The 15,926-nt window shown below is 53.9% G+C and overlaps 1 protein-coding gene across 1 annotated transcript; it reads left to right on the forward strand.

The window, feature by feature from the left end:
- Positions 1-2,766: 2,766 nt before the first annotated feature.
- Positions 2,767-3,831, forward strand: LOC149404174 (uncharacterized). The gene has a single exon (XM_089607431.1). It carries the CDS (start codon positions 2,767-2,769, stop codon positions 3,829-3,831), a length of 1,065 nt encoding a protein of 354 aa, XP_089463557.1.
- The last annotated feature ends 12,095 nt before the right edge of the window (positions 3,832-15,926 follow it).

Consider the following 15,926-nt stretch of genomic DNA (forward strand, 5'->3'; position numbering starts at 1 on the left):
TTCAGTGAATGTAGCTTGCAGATATGATTTGGCAAAGTTGTTGCATCTGAGATTGGGACATGTCAGTGAGAGAGGGATTCACGAACTGGATAACCAAGGGTGTATTGGAAAGTCAAAACTTGGAAAGCTCAAGATTGTGTTCTTGGCAAAGCTGCAAGAAACAAGTTCTCAAAGGCAATCCATAGAACTGCTAAATTCTTGACTATGTACACTCAAATCTTTGGGGTCCAGCACGTCTAGCTTCACTAGATGGTAGTAAGTATTACATGTCTACTAATGATGATTACTCTAGGCGTATTTGGGTATATCTGATCAAACAAAAGAGTGATGCTTTGAAACCTATAAAGAATGCAAATTAGTTGTTGAAAACCAAACTTGAAAGAGGATTAAAAGATTAAGAAATGATAATGGCTTAGAATATTGTGATGATGTTTTCAATGAGCTTTGTAAACAAGCAGGTATTCAAATGCATTTCAATGTGGTCCACACTCCCCAACGAAATGGTTTGGCTGAAAGGTTCAATAGAATCATTATGAAAAGAGCCAAGTGTGTATGCTTCATCCTGCAAGACTACCACATTCTTTCTGGGCACAGGCAGCCAAAACAACATGCTATCTCATCAATAGATTCCCATCTAGAGCCATCAATCTGAAGACACCAATACAAATGTGATCTGATCACAAAGCATACTACACAAAACTCAGAACATTTGGTTGTATAGCCTGTGCACACATCAGGCAAGGGAATTAAGATCCAAGAGCCTAAGTGCATCTTCATTGGATATCCAAAAGGTGTCAAGGGATACAAACTCCGCTATTCGGAACCTAGTCACAAGAGATGCTTGATCAGCATGGATGTCACTTTCAATGAAAGCGATTTTCATAACAAAATACCAGGTGATGAAACAAGACTTTTGTCTGATATTAATTGTGGGCGTGAATATCTCTCCCTTCCACCAGACGAATTGGATCAACCGGGCCCAAAGCAAGTTCGGCCCAAAGGAGAAGATAATCGATTAGTTCGGTCCGAGGCCCAGTTCGGCCTAATAAACCTAGGCACAGGTGAGATCGGCCCAAGACAATATTTCGAAGAATCCCAACTCGACCCGGGCCCCCAAGCATTCTTTGACGGTCCCGCCAAGAAATTTGAACGATGAATCATCTACGAAACGGTCAACTCGCCTAAAGCATGGGGATGTACGCGAGAATAAAGGGCGAAAGACCGGTTCTGCTCATACACGTGCCGATCCAAAGAAACGAGAGGATCTGCGAGCTGACTATAAAAGCTCATTCCATTTTCATTTTTGCCCATCGAATTCTTTCTAGAGATTACACCATATTCTTCTTTGCTTATTTAGAGTCTTTATTTGCTTTTTCCAAACGATTTCCTGTTCTTGTTAGGTTTATATTCAATAATCAATAAAAGGAATTTCCTTTCGCTTTATCTATATCTTCTTTATAATATCTATTAATCTCTCTTTCGGATTTCGGTTCGATCTTCATAATTTGATTCTGAGACCCTCAACTTATATAAATAAATATACGAGATAATTCAAGACAATCTGGTATAGATTGTTGGGACGAGAAATCGGTTCAACAATTTGGCGTCGTCTGTGGGAAGCTTATCAGAAACCTAACACCAAAGAACGCAGATCGGATCTGAAAGAATGTCTTCTAACAGCGAGCACGAAATCCCGGTTTTTGGAGCCGATCCGGAAACACGGGCTCTTCTGATGAAACTCGTTGAAACCACTGCTAAATTCCAGAGATCAACCCGATCCCAGCTCGATAGCTTGACAGCTGCGCAGTCTTCGCTTCAGGAGCAGCTCGATGCCTAGCGAGCTATTCTGCTGAGTTTGACTGGTCCGCCTACCGCAAACGAACGAAGGTTCGCCCCACCAGGGAGGCGGCTAAGCTTCTCCGGAATCCACATGTCACCCGACACGGCCGGCCCTAGCAATATGGCCGGAGTTGGCCAGTTTGATGAACAGGTCGAGGCCAGCGTTTGGCAAGCTCGACCGACTGAGGGCGATCTACCGCCCCCGCCTCCGGGAGGCCCTCCTCCTGGATATGTTCCTCAGGTCATCAATCTCCCCCGCGAGGAAGGAGTCCCTGAGGAACCGAGCTATTTTGAGCCGATAGTTCGACCAGAAAGAAACCCTCAGAGAGGATAAATCCAAACTGGGGAAGAACAGTGCGCCGTAGAAATCTTGAGGGATGATCATCCCGCGTTCAATGCCTTCCGTCAGATGGTGGAGGAGAAGTTCCGGGCTGTAGATTCCCGAATGCATTATGCCACGAGCTCGGCCCCCGAGATCGACCGGCTGGTGGCTGATACAGGGCGAACCCCTTTTGCTCCATATATTACCCAAGTTAAAGTTGGGGACACCGGGAAGATCAGGTTACCCAAGTACTCAGGTACTTCCAACCCGAAAATGTACGTAACGGCCTTTCGCATTGCGATGGGGCGAGCATGTCTACGAGATAACGAGCGAGAAGCAGGGTTTTGCCAGTTATTCGCCGAAAGATCTGTCAGGAAGCGCCCTAGATTGGTTTTCACATCTCGAGGAAGGGTCGATAAGCTCTTTTCAACAGCTGTCGGCCGCGTTCATCAAACACTACTCAATGCTAGTAGAAGATGAAGCGACCATGGCAGACCTATGGAATACCCAACAAGCCTGAGACGAAACTCTGAAAAGCTTCATGACGAGATTTAAAAATGTCATGTCAAAATGGATTGTGGCACGAATCCAGATTTCGAGAGGAAATGACTGTAAATAGACCACCCACCATCGAGGATGCAATTCATTGCGCCTCGAACTACACGAAAGCCGAAGAAGAAAGGGCCCTCCTGTCAAAGAAACATAATCCAAGAAGGGCCCCTTCCATGACGCCTGTTCCGGCCATGGCCAGGACACCCGGAATGAGACCTTACCGAAACAATGAATGGAGGAAACCTTCAAATATCCCGGCACATGCCTTTAACGTAAACGACGAGGGAGTTTCCGAAGGAGGCACCCCGAAATGGCCGCGCAACAAGAAAAATTACTGCGATTTCCACAAAAATTATGGACACGACACCCTGGATTGTGTCGTAGCCCTAAAAGTACTTATTGAAAAGTATAAAAATGGAGAGCTGAAGAATGTTGACCTGGGACCACCACCCCAGAAAAAGGAATTTAACAACAGAACCCGAGGAAATCCATCCCCGAAAAGGGGAAGGGCAAAGGAGGACGATAACGACGTCCCCCAAGCAAAACCCATAATCGACTATATCATGGGAGGTTCAAAATTTTGCAGGGATAGCGTAAATTCCATTAAAGCGCACCAGCGTCAACTCAAAGGTACACCAAGGTCAACTAGGTGCCGAAAGGTAGAAGATATCACGATAACTTTCAATGAGGACGAAGCCAAAAGGCTATATGGGCCCCATGACGACGCTTTGATCATTGAACACGAAGTGGGTAACTACGTAGTGGCAATCTTGGTCGACAGCGGAAGCTCCGTAGATGTTATATTCAAAACCACTTTGGATAGAATGCACATCGAGGAGGCTGAGATCGAGAACAAAGCCAACCAGCTGTCTGGGTTCAATGGGGAAGTAACACCCTCTCTAGGAATTATTGAACTCCTTGTGCGGGCTGGAGACATAAACCATATGGTCGAATTTACCGTTCTCGACTGTCCGTCCCCGTTCAATGCTATCCTAGGGAGACCTTGGATTCATGGGATGAGGGCAGTACCGTCAACCTACCACCTATGCGTACGATTTCCGACTCCCAGCGGGATACAAGAAATCAGGGGGAGCCAAGAGGCATCCCGAATTTGTTAAATGAACAATCATAAAAGAATAATCGAAATACACCAGCCAAAAGAAAACATTTCAGAGGACCCACCTAGCGAAGAAGCCAGCGAAGACCAATAGCAATTAATGGCCATCGGAAACGAGATTGTCCGTCCGCCTCCGATGGAGAGTTCAGAGGAAAAAGATGAGCCCGACACAGAATCGATAACACAAATTCAGATAGACGGAACTGACCCCGAGAGATGCGTGGGCATCGGGGCCAAGTTGAAAGGAAGCGTACTCCGGGAACTGATAGTGTTCCTGTAGAAAAACAAAAAGATGTTTGCATGGACAACAGAGGACATGCCAGGCATAGACCTCGAGATCGCCACGCACCAACTCAACGTGGATCCCAGTTACAAACCCGTAAAACAAAAGCATAGAAAACTCGGTCCAGAGAGGGCCAAGTTGGTCAACGAAGAAGTAGATCGCCTCTTAAAATCCGGTTTAATACGCGAAGTGAAATACCTCGATTGGCTCGCCAATACCGTCGTCGTAAAAAAAAGAACGGTAAGTGGCGCGTATGCGTCGACTATACCGACTATTATCGGCCCGACCCCGATCGCGGCCGAACGGAGGCGAAGCGACGTCAAACGCGTCTCGGCAGCTCGCCCCGGCCATTGGCCGGCCCTAGGGCCAGCCTCGGCCAATGGCCGGTGTTGTCGGCCCGTCTAGGGCCGACGAGGACAAAGGCATCTCTTCAACCCACGTGGCTGGTGCGAGGTCTCGGGCGGCGAAACCCCGACCCAACCAGGGGCCGGCCCAAACCAATTGCCAAGTCAATGGCTCACTCGGCCATAGGGCAGTTCACTCGGCCATTGGCCGAGTGAACCCTCCAGCCACCAAGGCAGTTCACTCGGCCATTGGCCGAGTGAACCCTCCAGCCACCAAGGCAGTTCACTCGGCCATTGGCCGAGTGAACCTTCCAGCAGTTCACTCGGCCAATGGCCGAGTGAACCCTCCAGCCGCCAAGGCAGTTCACTCGGCCATTGGCCGAGTGAACCTTCCAACAGTTCACTCGGCCAATGGCCGAGTGAACCTTCCAGCTGCCCCTGCAGTTCACTCGGCCATTGGCCGAGTGAACCTTCCAGCAGTTCACTCGGCCAATGGCCGAGTGAACCTCAGCCGGCCCAAGCTTTTCACTCGGCCAATGGCCGAGTGAACCTCACCACCATGTTCACTCGGCCATTGGCCGACCCAGCCACTCAATGGCCGAACCAAGCAAGTTCACTCGGCCAAGGGGTCTTCAAACCACCCCTTGGCTGCCTATAAATAGAGGGGCCACTCCCCTACTCCAGGTAATCCATTCTTGAGTACTGAAACGCTGCCGAACTCGTACCTCGCTCGTTTCTCTCAAGATTTGGCCTCTAAACACCCCTAAAACCTCTATACTCCACCTCAATCCCACTAATGTTGAGCGTCGGAGAGGTAAACAGGGGCACCCCCCCTGTTTCCCCTTTGTAGTTCACAATCTCTTGTTTGCTTTTCAGGTATCGAGACGAGGTGAGCTTCACCCACAGCTAAGGGACGACTTGGGATACCAAGTCCGACACGGTCGAGTCAAGACGAGACCACTTGGTCCGGCCTTGGGTCTAACCGTCTTTGGCTCGTAAATGGTTGTCCGAAAAATAGTGACAACATTTTGGTGTTAGAAGGAGGGCATCTCTCGACCTTGACGACGCATTCCCTCTACCAGTTTTCTCCCTTTGTTCTCACGACTCTCGATAGATGAGTCACATACCCACTACCTCCGCGGGCACACGAGCGACGAGCTCGAGGTACGGTCTCCGACTCCTCGCACACCGTCTTGAAGGGCAACCTCGCGATAGCGAGAGCCAGCCCCAAGACCCGGTGAACGACCCCGAGGCCGAGCTCCGAGAGGACACGGCCCGGCGGCTCGCGGAGCTCCTTGACCGTCCCGGCGTTGACGGCTCCCTCATCGCCGATCTCCTCGGCTACGACGTCGAGGATCGATCCGCTTAGGACGACTCCGACCCCGAATACGTGGGGGAGTCAAGGACCAACGAGGCCACCCCTAGCCTCGCTCAAGCACGACCCGAGAGGGCCAGTGATGCGTTGGCCGATCCTTTGCACCCGGCGCGACGACAGGCATGGTCACAATCCCAGGGACTCGCCCCCTCGGTTTCAAGAGGTGGCCGGACACGACCCCTTGCCGAAGAGAGAGCGACTCTGGTTGACGATGGGGCCGATAGCCGAAGCGCTCGCCGGACGACCCGACCAAGGGCGACCTCGCCTCACCACGCGCCTAGCGCGGACCTTAGAGAACACTTGACGGGGCAGAGAAACTCCCGAGGGGAGGATCTCCGCCAAAGACTAAACTCTCGAAGGGACGCGCTCCCCGCCGCAACTCTCGGCCGGCCTCATGCCAATGTCGTGGACCAAGCGTCCAACGAACGCCAACCGGTGACTCCCGTGGCCCCGACGGTCGGCCCTGCTGACGGGCTTGACATGGTCACGATGATTCAGAACCTCCAAAATCAAATCATCGAGATGAGGGAGTCAGGGAGGCAAAGGCCGTACGGAGGGATCGAGGAATCATACTCTCCCTTCGCCGCACAAATCCTCGCGCAGCCTTGCGTGGGGAACTTCAAATTGCCGTCCATCCCTCCCTATCATGGACGGACTGACCCAAACTTCCACATCCAACACTACGAGACGTGGATGACAATGCAAGGACAGTCGGATGCGACCCTCTGTCAAGCCTTCAGCCTGACCCTCACAGGGTCGGGCTTTGAGTGGTTCCGAAGTTTGGGGCCTGGAAGCATCCCGTCCTTCCGGGCCTTGCGAGAGGCTTTCCTTGCCCGCTTTGCCACGCTTGTGGCACAAAAGAAGTCGAAGACCCACCTCCTCTCCATTCGACAAGGGAGATATGAGACATTGAGACAATACCTCGCTCGCTTCACCGAGGAGTCTCACAAAGTCGAGGTCTTCGACGACAAGGACGCCATCACAGCGATCACCGAAGGAGTCCGCACGAGTGACTTCCTCAAGTCCATTGTCGGGCAAGTCCCGCGAGACATGGCGGAGCTGATGACGAGAGCCCGCACACATATGGGAATCGAGGACTATCTCGATGGCCGAGATGGCCGAAAGTCAGGAGGACAAGGTAGTCGCCACCGCGACGACCACGACGAAGATCGTCCCGAACCTCAGAGGAAGAGGAGCAAGGGAGGCCGGGCCCCTAACGGTCGCCCCTTCTCCGGTCCAAGATCGTCACACATTGATAGCTTCCGAGCAATATCGACGTACACCCCTCTGAACACTCCGCAAGAGCGGATCCTAGCTCTGCACCGCGACAAGCTAGGAAGTCCGGCTCCTCTTGCGAAGGATCCCGCGAAGAGGGATCGAAACAAGTTCTGTGAGTACCACCAGGATCACGGGCATCTGACGTCCGAGTGCTATCATCTCAAGCGTCAGATCGAGGCCCTGATTCAAGACGGGAAATTAAAAGAGTATGTCCTGAGAATGGTCGGGACGGCCGCGATGCACGAAGACCGTCCACGGCAAGGAAGGAAGGGTCCGGCGACGGTGACTGTCACGGACCGGGCAGCGATTGAAGAACCGGAGAGCTCACAGCTTCATGTCGTGGGCTCGATCATGGGTGGCCCGGAGTTTGGGGACTCGTCCACGCAAAGGAAGAAGTACGTGCGCGAGGTTTCCCGAGGAAAAGTTGCGCACTACATCAACCATACGTACGAAGGCCCCCCTCCGGCCCCGTTCGAGTCCATGTTCTTCACCGGCCAAGAGGCGACACGAGTTCTCCACCCGCACAATGACGCAATAGTCGTCTCGGCCCCGATCGCCAACAATCTCGTCCGAAGAATCCTGATTGATAACGGCAGCTCGGCCGACATCATCTTGAAATCAGCGTTGGACAGGATGAAGCTGACCGGACTGAAACCGACCCCAATCTCGACCCTACTCTTCGGCTTCTCCGGGGAGAGGGTCATGACGGAAGGAACCATCGACCTCCCGGTCACCTTCGGAATACCGGGGGGGCTCGAGGTCACTCGCATCGTATCCTTCCTAGTTGTGGACCAGCCCTCGGCATATAACATCATCATCGGCCGCCCGACTCTCAACCGGCTGAAGGCCATAACGTCCACCTATCACCTGATGATGAAGTTCCCAACTGAGAAGGGGATTGCCATCATGTTGGGAGACCAATCGATGGCGAGGATGTGCCACATCCAAGGCGTGGACGGGAAAGGGAAGGAAAATATGGTGAGCGCCATCCTCTAGCTCGGTCAAGCTGCAGAAGTTGGCACGGCAGTGGAAGCCCGCTCCCGTTTCTCATTATGTACTTTTATTTCTAGTTTTAAGACAATCTCGAATTTCAATAAGGCCAATGGCCTAGGGATGTAATTTTTGACTATTTCTACATGGTAATTAGATTACATTTCACCTCGAAGTCTTTATCTTGTTGCATTATAATTTCTAGTCTCCTCTACGAGTACACGAGAAACTCGGGGGGCTAATGGGAAACAATGCTCAACGAAACTAGAGCTCGCTCGCTCAACAAAAAAAAAAAAAAAAAAAAAAAACAACTCAAAAACAAAGACGTGCAAATCGATTATGCCTTCGTTGGCAAGTCGAGAAAATAAGACGCGCACAACACAATAAAGTCGTGCTAATCGATTATGCCTTCGTTGGCAAATCGAGAAAATAAGACGCGCACGAGACAACAAAGACGTGCAAATCGATTATGCCTTCGTTGGCAGGTCGAGAAAAAAAGACCCGCACAACACAATGAAGACGTGCAAATCGATTATGCCTTCGTTGGCAGGTCGAGAAAATAAGACGCGCACAATACAATGAAGACGTGCTAATCGATTATGCCTTCGTTGGCAGGTCGAGAAAATAAGACGCGCACAATACAACAAAGACGTGCAAATCGATTATGCCTTCGTTGGCAAATCGAGAAAATAAGACGCGCACAATACAACGAAGACGTGCAAATCGATTATGCCTTCGTTGGCAAGTCGAGAAAATAAGACGCGCACAACGCAACAAAGACGTGCAAATCGATTATGCCTTCGTTGGCAAATCGAGAAAATAAGACGCGCACAACACAATGAAGACGTGCAAATCGATTATGCCTTCGTTGGCAAGTCGAGAAAATAAGACGCGCACAACACGAAGAAGACATGCAAATCGATTATGCCTTCGTTGGCAAGTCGAGAAAATAAGACGCGCACAATACAACGAAGACGTGCAAATCGATTATGCCTTCATTGGCAAGTCGAGAAAACAAGACGCGCAAAACACAATAAAGCCGTGCTAATCGATCACGCCCTCACTGGTAGATCGAGAAAATAAGCCGCGCACGATCAACCCGAAACAATAAGTCGTCCCTCGCGACGCCCAAAGGCCGTCCCTCGCGACGCGCGAAGGCCATTCCTCATCACGCAAACCCGAGAGCGTTCATCCCGCATCCGTATAAAAGCGTAGATTTTGAGTTTCCACTCGATCTACGCTCGACCAGAAACTCGGGGGGCTAATGTTGTCGGCCCGTCTAGGGCCGACGAGGACAAAGGCATCTCTTCAACCCACGTGGCTAGTGCGAGGTCTCAGGCGGCGAAACCCCGACCCAACCAGGGGCCGGCCCAAACCAATGGCCAAGTCAATGGCTCACTCGGCCATTGGGCAGTTCACTCGGCCATTGGCCGAGTGAACCCTCCAGCCACCAAGGCAGTTCACTCGGCCATTGGCCGAGTGAACCCTCCAGCCACCAAAGCAGTTCACTCGGCCATTGGCCGAGTGAACCCTCCAGCCACCAAGGCAGTTCACTCGGCCATTGGCCGAGTGAACCTTCCAGCAGTTCACTCGGCCAATGGCCGAGTGAACCCTCCAGCCGCCAAGGCAGTTCACTCGGCCATTGGTCGAGTGAACCTTCCAGCAGTTCACTCGGCCAATGGCCGAGTGAACCTTCCAGCTGCCCCTGCAGTTCACTCGGCCATTGGCCGAGTGAACCTCACCACCATGTTCACTCGGCCATTGGCCGACCTAGCCACTCAATGGCCGAACCAAGCAAGTTCACTCGGCCAAGGGGTCTTCAAACCACCCCTTGGCTGCCTATAAATAGAGGGGCCACTCCCCTACTCCAGGTAATCCATTCTTGAGTACTGAAACGCTGCCGAACTCGTACCTCGCTCGTTTCTCTCAAGCTTTGGCCTCTAAACACCCCTAAAACCTCTATACTCCACCTCAATCCCACTAATGTTGAGCGTCGGAGAGGTAAACAGTGGCACCCCCCATGTTTCCCCTTTGTAGTTCACAATGTCTTTTTTGCTTTTCAGGTATCGAGACGAGGTGAGCTTCACCCACAGCTAAGGGACGACTTGGGATACCAAGTCCGACACGCTCGAGTCAAGACGAGACCACTTGGTCCGGCCTTGGGTCTAACCGTCTTTGGCTCCTAAATGGTTGTCCGAAAAATAGCGACAACAGCCGGCCCAAATAGCCTCGGCCATTGGCCGGCCCAGAGGCCAGCCTCCGCCAATGGCCGACCCAAGCTACTCCCGGCCATTGGCCGGCCCTAGGGCCAGCCTCGGCCAATGGCCGGCCCAAACAGCCTCAGCCATTGGCCGGCCCAGAGGCCAGCCTCGGCCAATGGCCGACCCAAGCTACCCCCGGCCATTGGCCGGCCCTAGGGCCAGCCTCGGCCAATGGCCGGCCCAAACAGCCTCGGCCATTGGCCGGCCCAGAGGCCAGCCTCGGCCAATGGCCGACCCAAGCTACCCCCGGCCATTGGCCGGCCCTAGGGCCAGCCTCGGCCAATGGCCGGCCCAAATAGCCTCGGCCATTGGCCGGCCCAAGGGCCAGCCTCGGCCAATGGCCGGGCCAAGGCTATCCTCGGACAAGGGGTTGCCCATAACGCCCCTTGGTCACCTATAAATACAGGGGCCGCTCCCCTAGTCCAGGTAATCCATTCTTGAGTACTGAAACACTGTCGAACCCGTACCTCGCCCGTTTCTCTCAAGTCTCGGTCTCTAAACACCCAAACCTCCTATATCCACCTCAATCCTACTAATGTTAAGCGTCGGAGAGGTAAACAGAGGCAACCACTCTGTTTCCCCTTTGTAGTTCAGACCTTTTTGCTTACATTTCAGGTGCTTGGACGAGATAGAGAACACCAAGCCCGACACGCTCGAGCCGGAGTGAGACCACTTGGTCCGGCCTTGGGTCTAACCACTTTGGGCTCCTAAATCGTTGTCCGAAAAACTGCGACAACATTTTGGCGCTAGAAGGAGGGGATCTCTCAACCTTGACGACGCATTCCCTCTACCAGTTTTCTCCCTTTGTTCTCACGACTCTCGAGAGATGAGTCACATTCCCACCACCTCCGCGGGTACCCGAGCGACGAGCTCGAGGTACGGCCTTCGACGCCTCGCACATCGTCTTGAAGGGCAACCTCGCGATAGCGAGATCCAGCCCCAAGACCCGATGAATGACCCCGAGGCCGGGCTCCGAGAGGACACGGCCCGGCGGCTCGCGGAGCTCCTTGACCGCCCCGGCGTCGACGGTACGCTCATAGCTAACCTCCTCGGCTATGACATTGAGGATAGGTCCGCCCAAGATGACTCCGATCCCGAATATATGGGGGAGTCGAGGACCAATGAGGCAACGCCCAGCCTTGCCCCTTCGCGGCCCGAGAGGTCTAACGATGCTTTGGCCGGGCCGTCGCACCTGGCGTGACAGCAGGCGCGGTCACATTCCCGGGGACTCGCCCACTCGGTTTCAAGAGGCGGCCGGACACGGCCCCTCTCCGAGGAGAGAGCGACTCTGGTGGATGATGGGGCCGATAGCCGGAGCGCTCACCGGACGGTCCGACCAAGGGCGACCTCGCCCCGCCACGCGCCGAGTGTGGACCTTAGAGAGCGTCTGACGCCGCAGAGAAACTCCCGAGGGGAGGATCTCCGCCAAAGGCTAAACTCTCGAAGGGACACGCTCCCCGCCGCAACTCTCGGCCGGCCTCATGCCAATGTCGTGGACCAAGCGTCCAACGAACGCCAACCGGTGACTCCCGTGGCCCCGACGGTCGGCCCTGTTGACGGGCTTGACATGGTCACGATGATTCAGAACCTCCAAAATCAAATCATCGAGATGAGGGAGTCAGGGAGGCAAAGGCCGTACGGAGGGATCGAGGAATCATACTCTCCCTTCGCCGCACAAGTCCTCGCGCAACCATGCGTGGGAAACTTCAAGTTACCTTCCATTCCCCCATAGGATGGACGTACGGACCCCCACTTCCACGTCCAACACTATGAGACGTGGATGACGATGCAAGGGCAGACAGACACCACCCTCTGCCAAGCCTTCAGCCTGACCCTCACAGGGTCGGGGTTTGAGTGGTTCCGAAGTTTGAGGCCGGGAAGCATCTCGTCTTTCCGAGCCTTACGAGAGGCGTTCCTTGCCCGATTCGCCACCCTCGTGGTGCAAAAGAAACCAAAGACCCACCTCCTCTCTATCCGGCAGGGAAGAGACGAGACGCTGAGACAATACCTCGCTCGCTTCACTGAGGAGTCTCACAAGGTCGAAGGGTTCGACGACAGAGACGCCATCACGGCAATCACTGAGGGAGTCCGCACGAGCGACTTCCTCAAGTCTATTGTTGGCCAAGTCCCGCGGGACATGGCGGAGCTAATGACGAGAGCCCGCACGTACATGGGAATCGAGGATTATCTCGACGGCCGAGATGGCCGAAAGATAGGAGGGCAGGGGAGTCGCCGCCGCGACGATCAAGACGGAGATCGCCCCGACCCTCGAAAGAGGAGGAATAAGGGAAGCCAGGCCCCTAACAGCCGTTCCCTCCCTGGGCCGAGGCCGCCACATGTCGATAGCTTCCGAAAGTTATCGACATTCACTCCTCTGAACACTTCGCCGGAGCGAATCCTGGCTCTGCACCGTGACAAGCTGGGGAATCCAACCCCTCTCACGAAGGATCCCGCCAAGAGGGATCAAAGTAAGTACTGTGACTACCATCAGGATCATGGGCATCTGACATCCGAATGCTATCAACTCAAGCGTCAGATTGAGGCCCTGATTCAAGATGGGAAACTAAAAGAATATGTCCTTAGAACTATCGGGACGGCCGCGGCACACGGAGGCCGCCCGCGGCAAGAAAAGAAAGGTCCGGCGACGGTGACCATCACGGACCGCGCGACAAACGAAGAACCGGAGAGCTCGCAACTTCACGTCGTGGGCGCAATCTTGGGCGGCCCGGAGTTCGGAGACTCAGCCACGCAAAGGAAGAAGTACGTGCGCGAAGTTTCCCAAGGGAAAATAGCGCACTACATCAACCACACGTACGAGGCCCCTCCTCCGGCCCCGTTCGAATCCATGTTCTTCACCGGCCAAGAAGCGGCACGAGTGCTCCATCCACACAACGACGCGATAGTCATCTCTGCCCCCGTCGCCAACAACCTCGTCCGGAGAATCCTAATCGACAATGGGAGCTCCGCCGACATAATCTTCAAGTCGGCGTTGGACAGGATGAAGCTATCCGGGATGAGACCGACCCCAATCTCGACCCCGCTCTTCGGCTTCTCCGGGGAGAGGGTCATGACGGAGGGAACTATCGACCTCCCGGTTACCTTCGGTACCCCGGGGGGGCTCGAGGTTACCCACATCGTGTCGTTCCTTGTCGTGGACCAGCCCTCGGCATACAATATCATCGTCGGCCGCCCGACTCTCAATCGGTTGAAGGCCATAACGTCCACGTACCATCTGATGATGAAATTCCCGACCGAGAAGGGGATCGCCGTAATGCTGGGAGACCAGTCAATGGCGAGGATGTGCTACATCCAGGGCGTAGACGGAAAAGGGAAAGGAATGGTGGTAAGCACCGTCTTCCAGCTCGGGGACAAATTCCCCTGCAAGATAGAGGAGGGAGGCACCTTCGGAGAGCTAGACCAAAGGGACGATGTCGAGCGTCGAAAGGTGGAGACACCGGACGACCTCGTTCCCGTCGTGTTGGACGACGCCAAGCCTGACCAAGTAGTCAAGGTAGGCGCCCAACTCTCATCTTAAGTCCGAACCGAGCTCGCCGCTTTCCTCCGAGAGCACAAAGATGTCTTTGCGTGGACACACGCCGACATGCCGGGAATTGACCCCGAAATAATGGTTCATCGTCTTAACGACAACAAGAGAGTAACTGAGCGCGTTCAACCGCGACGGGCGTTCAGCGGTGAGAGGTACCAGGCCATTGGTGAAGAAGTTGACAAACTTCTCGTCGCCGACTTCATCAGAGAGGCGGAGCACCCCAAGTGGGTGTCCAATGTGGTGATGGTCAAGAAGCCAAACGGGAAGTGGCGGATCTGCATTGATTATAAAGATCTTAACAAGGCCTGCCCGAAAGACAGCTTCCCTCTCCCGAGGATCGAGCAGCTCGTGGACGCCACGGCGGGCCACGAGTTGCTAAGCTTCATGGATGCCTACTCAGGCTACAATCAGATCCGCATGCACGAACCGGATCAGATCAAGACCACCTTTGTTACGAACCGCAGACTTTATTGTTACAAGGTCATGCCCTTTGGCCTAAAAAACGCGGGGGCGACGTATCAAAGGTTGGTGAACCGCATGTTCGCCAATCAAATTGGCAAAACCATGGAAGTCTACGTGGACGACATGCTTGTCAAAAGCCTCAAAGCCCACGACCACGTTCGAGACCTTAGGGAGATGTTCACGATCCTGCAGCGCTACAAGATGAAGCTCAACCCTAACAAGTGCGCTTTCGGGGTCGAGTCTGGAAAGTTTCTGGGCTACATGGTGAGCCGCCGCGGGATCGAGGCCAATCCTGAGAAGATTAAGGCGATCTTAGAGATGAGGTCGCCACAAAAAGTCAAAGAAGTTCAAAGCTTGACGGGAAGGATCGCCGCCCTGACGCGATTCGTTTCCAAGGCCACTGATAGGCGCCAACCGTTCTTCAAGGCACTAAAGAAGACCGACGGGTTCGTATGGACGGAGGAGTGCGAGGAAGCATTCCGCGATATGAAAGCCTACTTCACCTCCCCCCCGTTCCTCGCGAAGCCGAAGAATGGCGAAACCTTGTACCTCTACCTCGCGGTTTCCGATAGGGCCGTGAGCGCGGTCCTCATACGCGAAGAAGACAAGGTACAATGGGCGGTCTACTACGTTAGCAAGGCGCTCCTCGACGCCGAAACCCGATACCCGGATATCGAGAGACTGTCCCTCGCCCTCGTCATGGGCGCAAGAAAGCTGCGGCCCTACTTCCAAGCGCACCCCATTGTGGTCCGCACGGGACATCCCATCGAGAAGGCCCTTCAAAAAGGGACCTCCTCTCGAATGGCGATATGGTCCCAAGAGCTGGGCGAGTACGGGGTCGAGTTCCAGCCAAGGACCGCCATCAAGGGTCAAGCCCTCGCCGACTTCGTAGCCGAGTTCACAAGCACGCCCTCAACTGATGAGGGAGACAAAGGAGACAAGGAGGACGACCACAGCGAGTCGTCGAAGAAGAGAACCAAAGACCCGATAGGGCCGGTCTGGGACTTGCACGTGGATGGCGCGTCAAACGCCCGGGGGGCTGGCGCCGGCGTTGTGCTCACAAATCCCGATAGGGAAAAACTGAGATACGCCCTGCGGTTCGAATTCAAAACGAGGCAGAGTACGAGGCTCTGATCGTTGGCTTGGAACTAGCGAACAAGCTAGGCGCCCAAAACCTGCGCATCCACTGCGACCGCAGTTGATTGTGAACCAGGTTAAGGGTGACTATGCCGCAAAAGAGCCAAACATGGTCGCATACTTGTCCAAAGCCCAAAAGAATCTAGAGGCCCTGTCATGGTTCGAGATCGTCCAAGTTCCTCGAGAGGTGAACATTGATGCTGACGCCCTGGCTCGCCTCGCGTCTGGGATAGACGAGGAGGGCGAAGGCAGCGTCCCGATCGAAGTATTGACCCGACCCTACGTCTCGAGAGGCGACGTAGGGGTAGTTGACGAGACTCCACCTCCCTCATGGATGACTCCGCTCGTGGAATTCCTTAAGTGAGGAGTCGTCTCCGAAGACAAAGAAGAGGCCAGAAAGCTGAGAAGCTTGGCACCAA

This window comes from Urtica dioica, chromosome 2, assembly GCF_054948205.1.
Source record: "Urtica dioica subsp. dioica isolate 48M chromosome 2, U.dioica_male_clone48M_v1_H2, whole genome shotgun sequence".
In the NCBI taxonomy this organism is placed as follows: Eukaryota; Viridiplantae; Streptophyta; class Magnoliopsida; order Rosales; family Urticaceae; genus Urtica; species Urtica dioica.

Excerpts from the sequence above, each read along its gene's own strand:
- LOC149404174 (XM_089607431.1), top strand. The coding sequence starts at position 2,767 with ATGACTGTAAATAGACCACCCACCATCGAGGATGCAATTCATTGCGCC.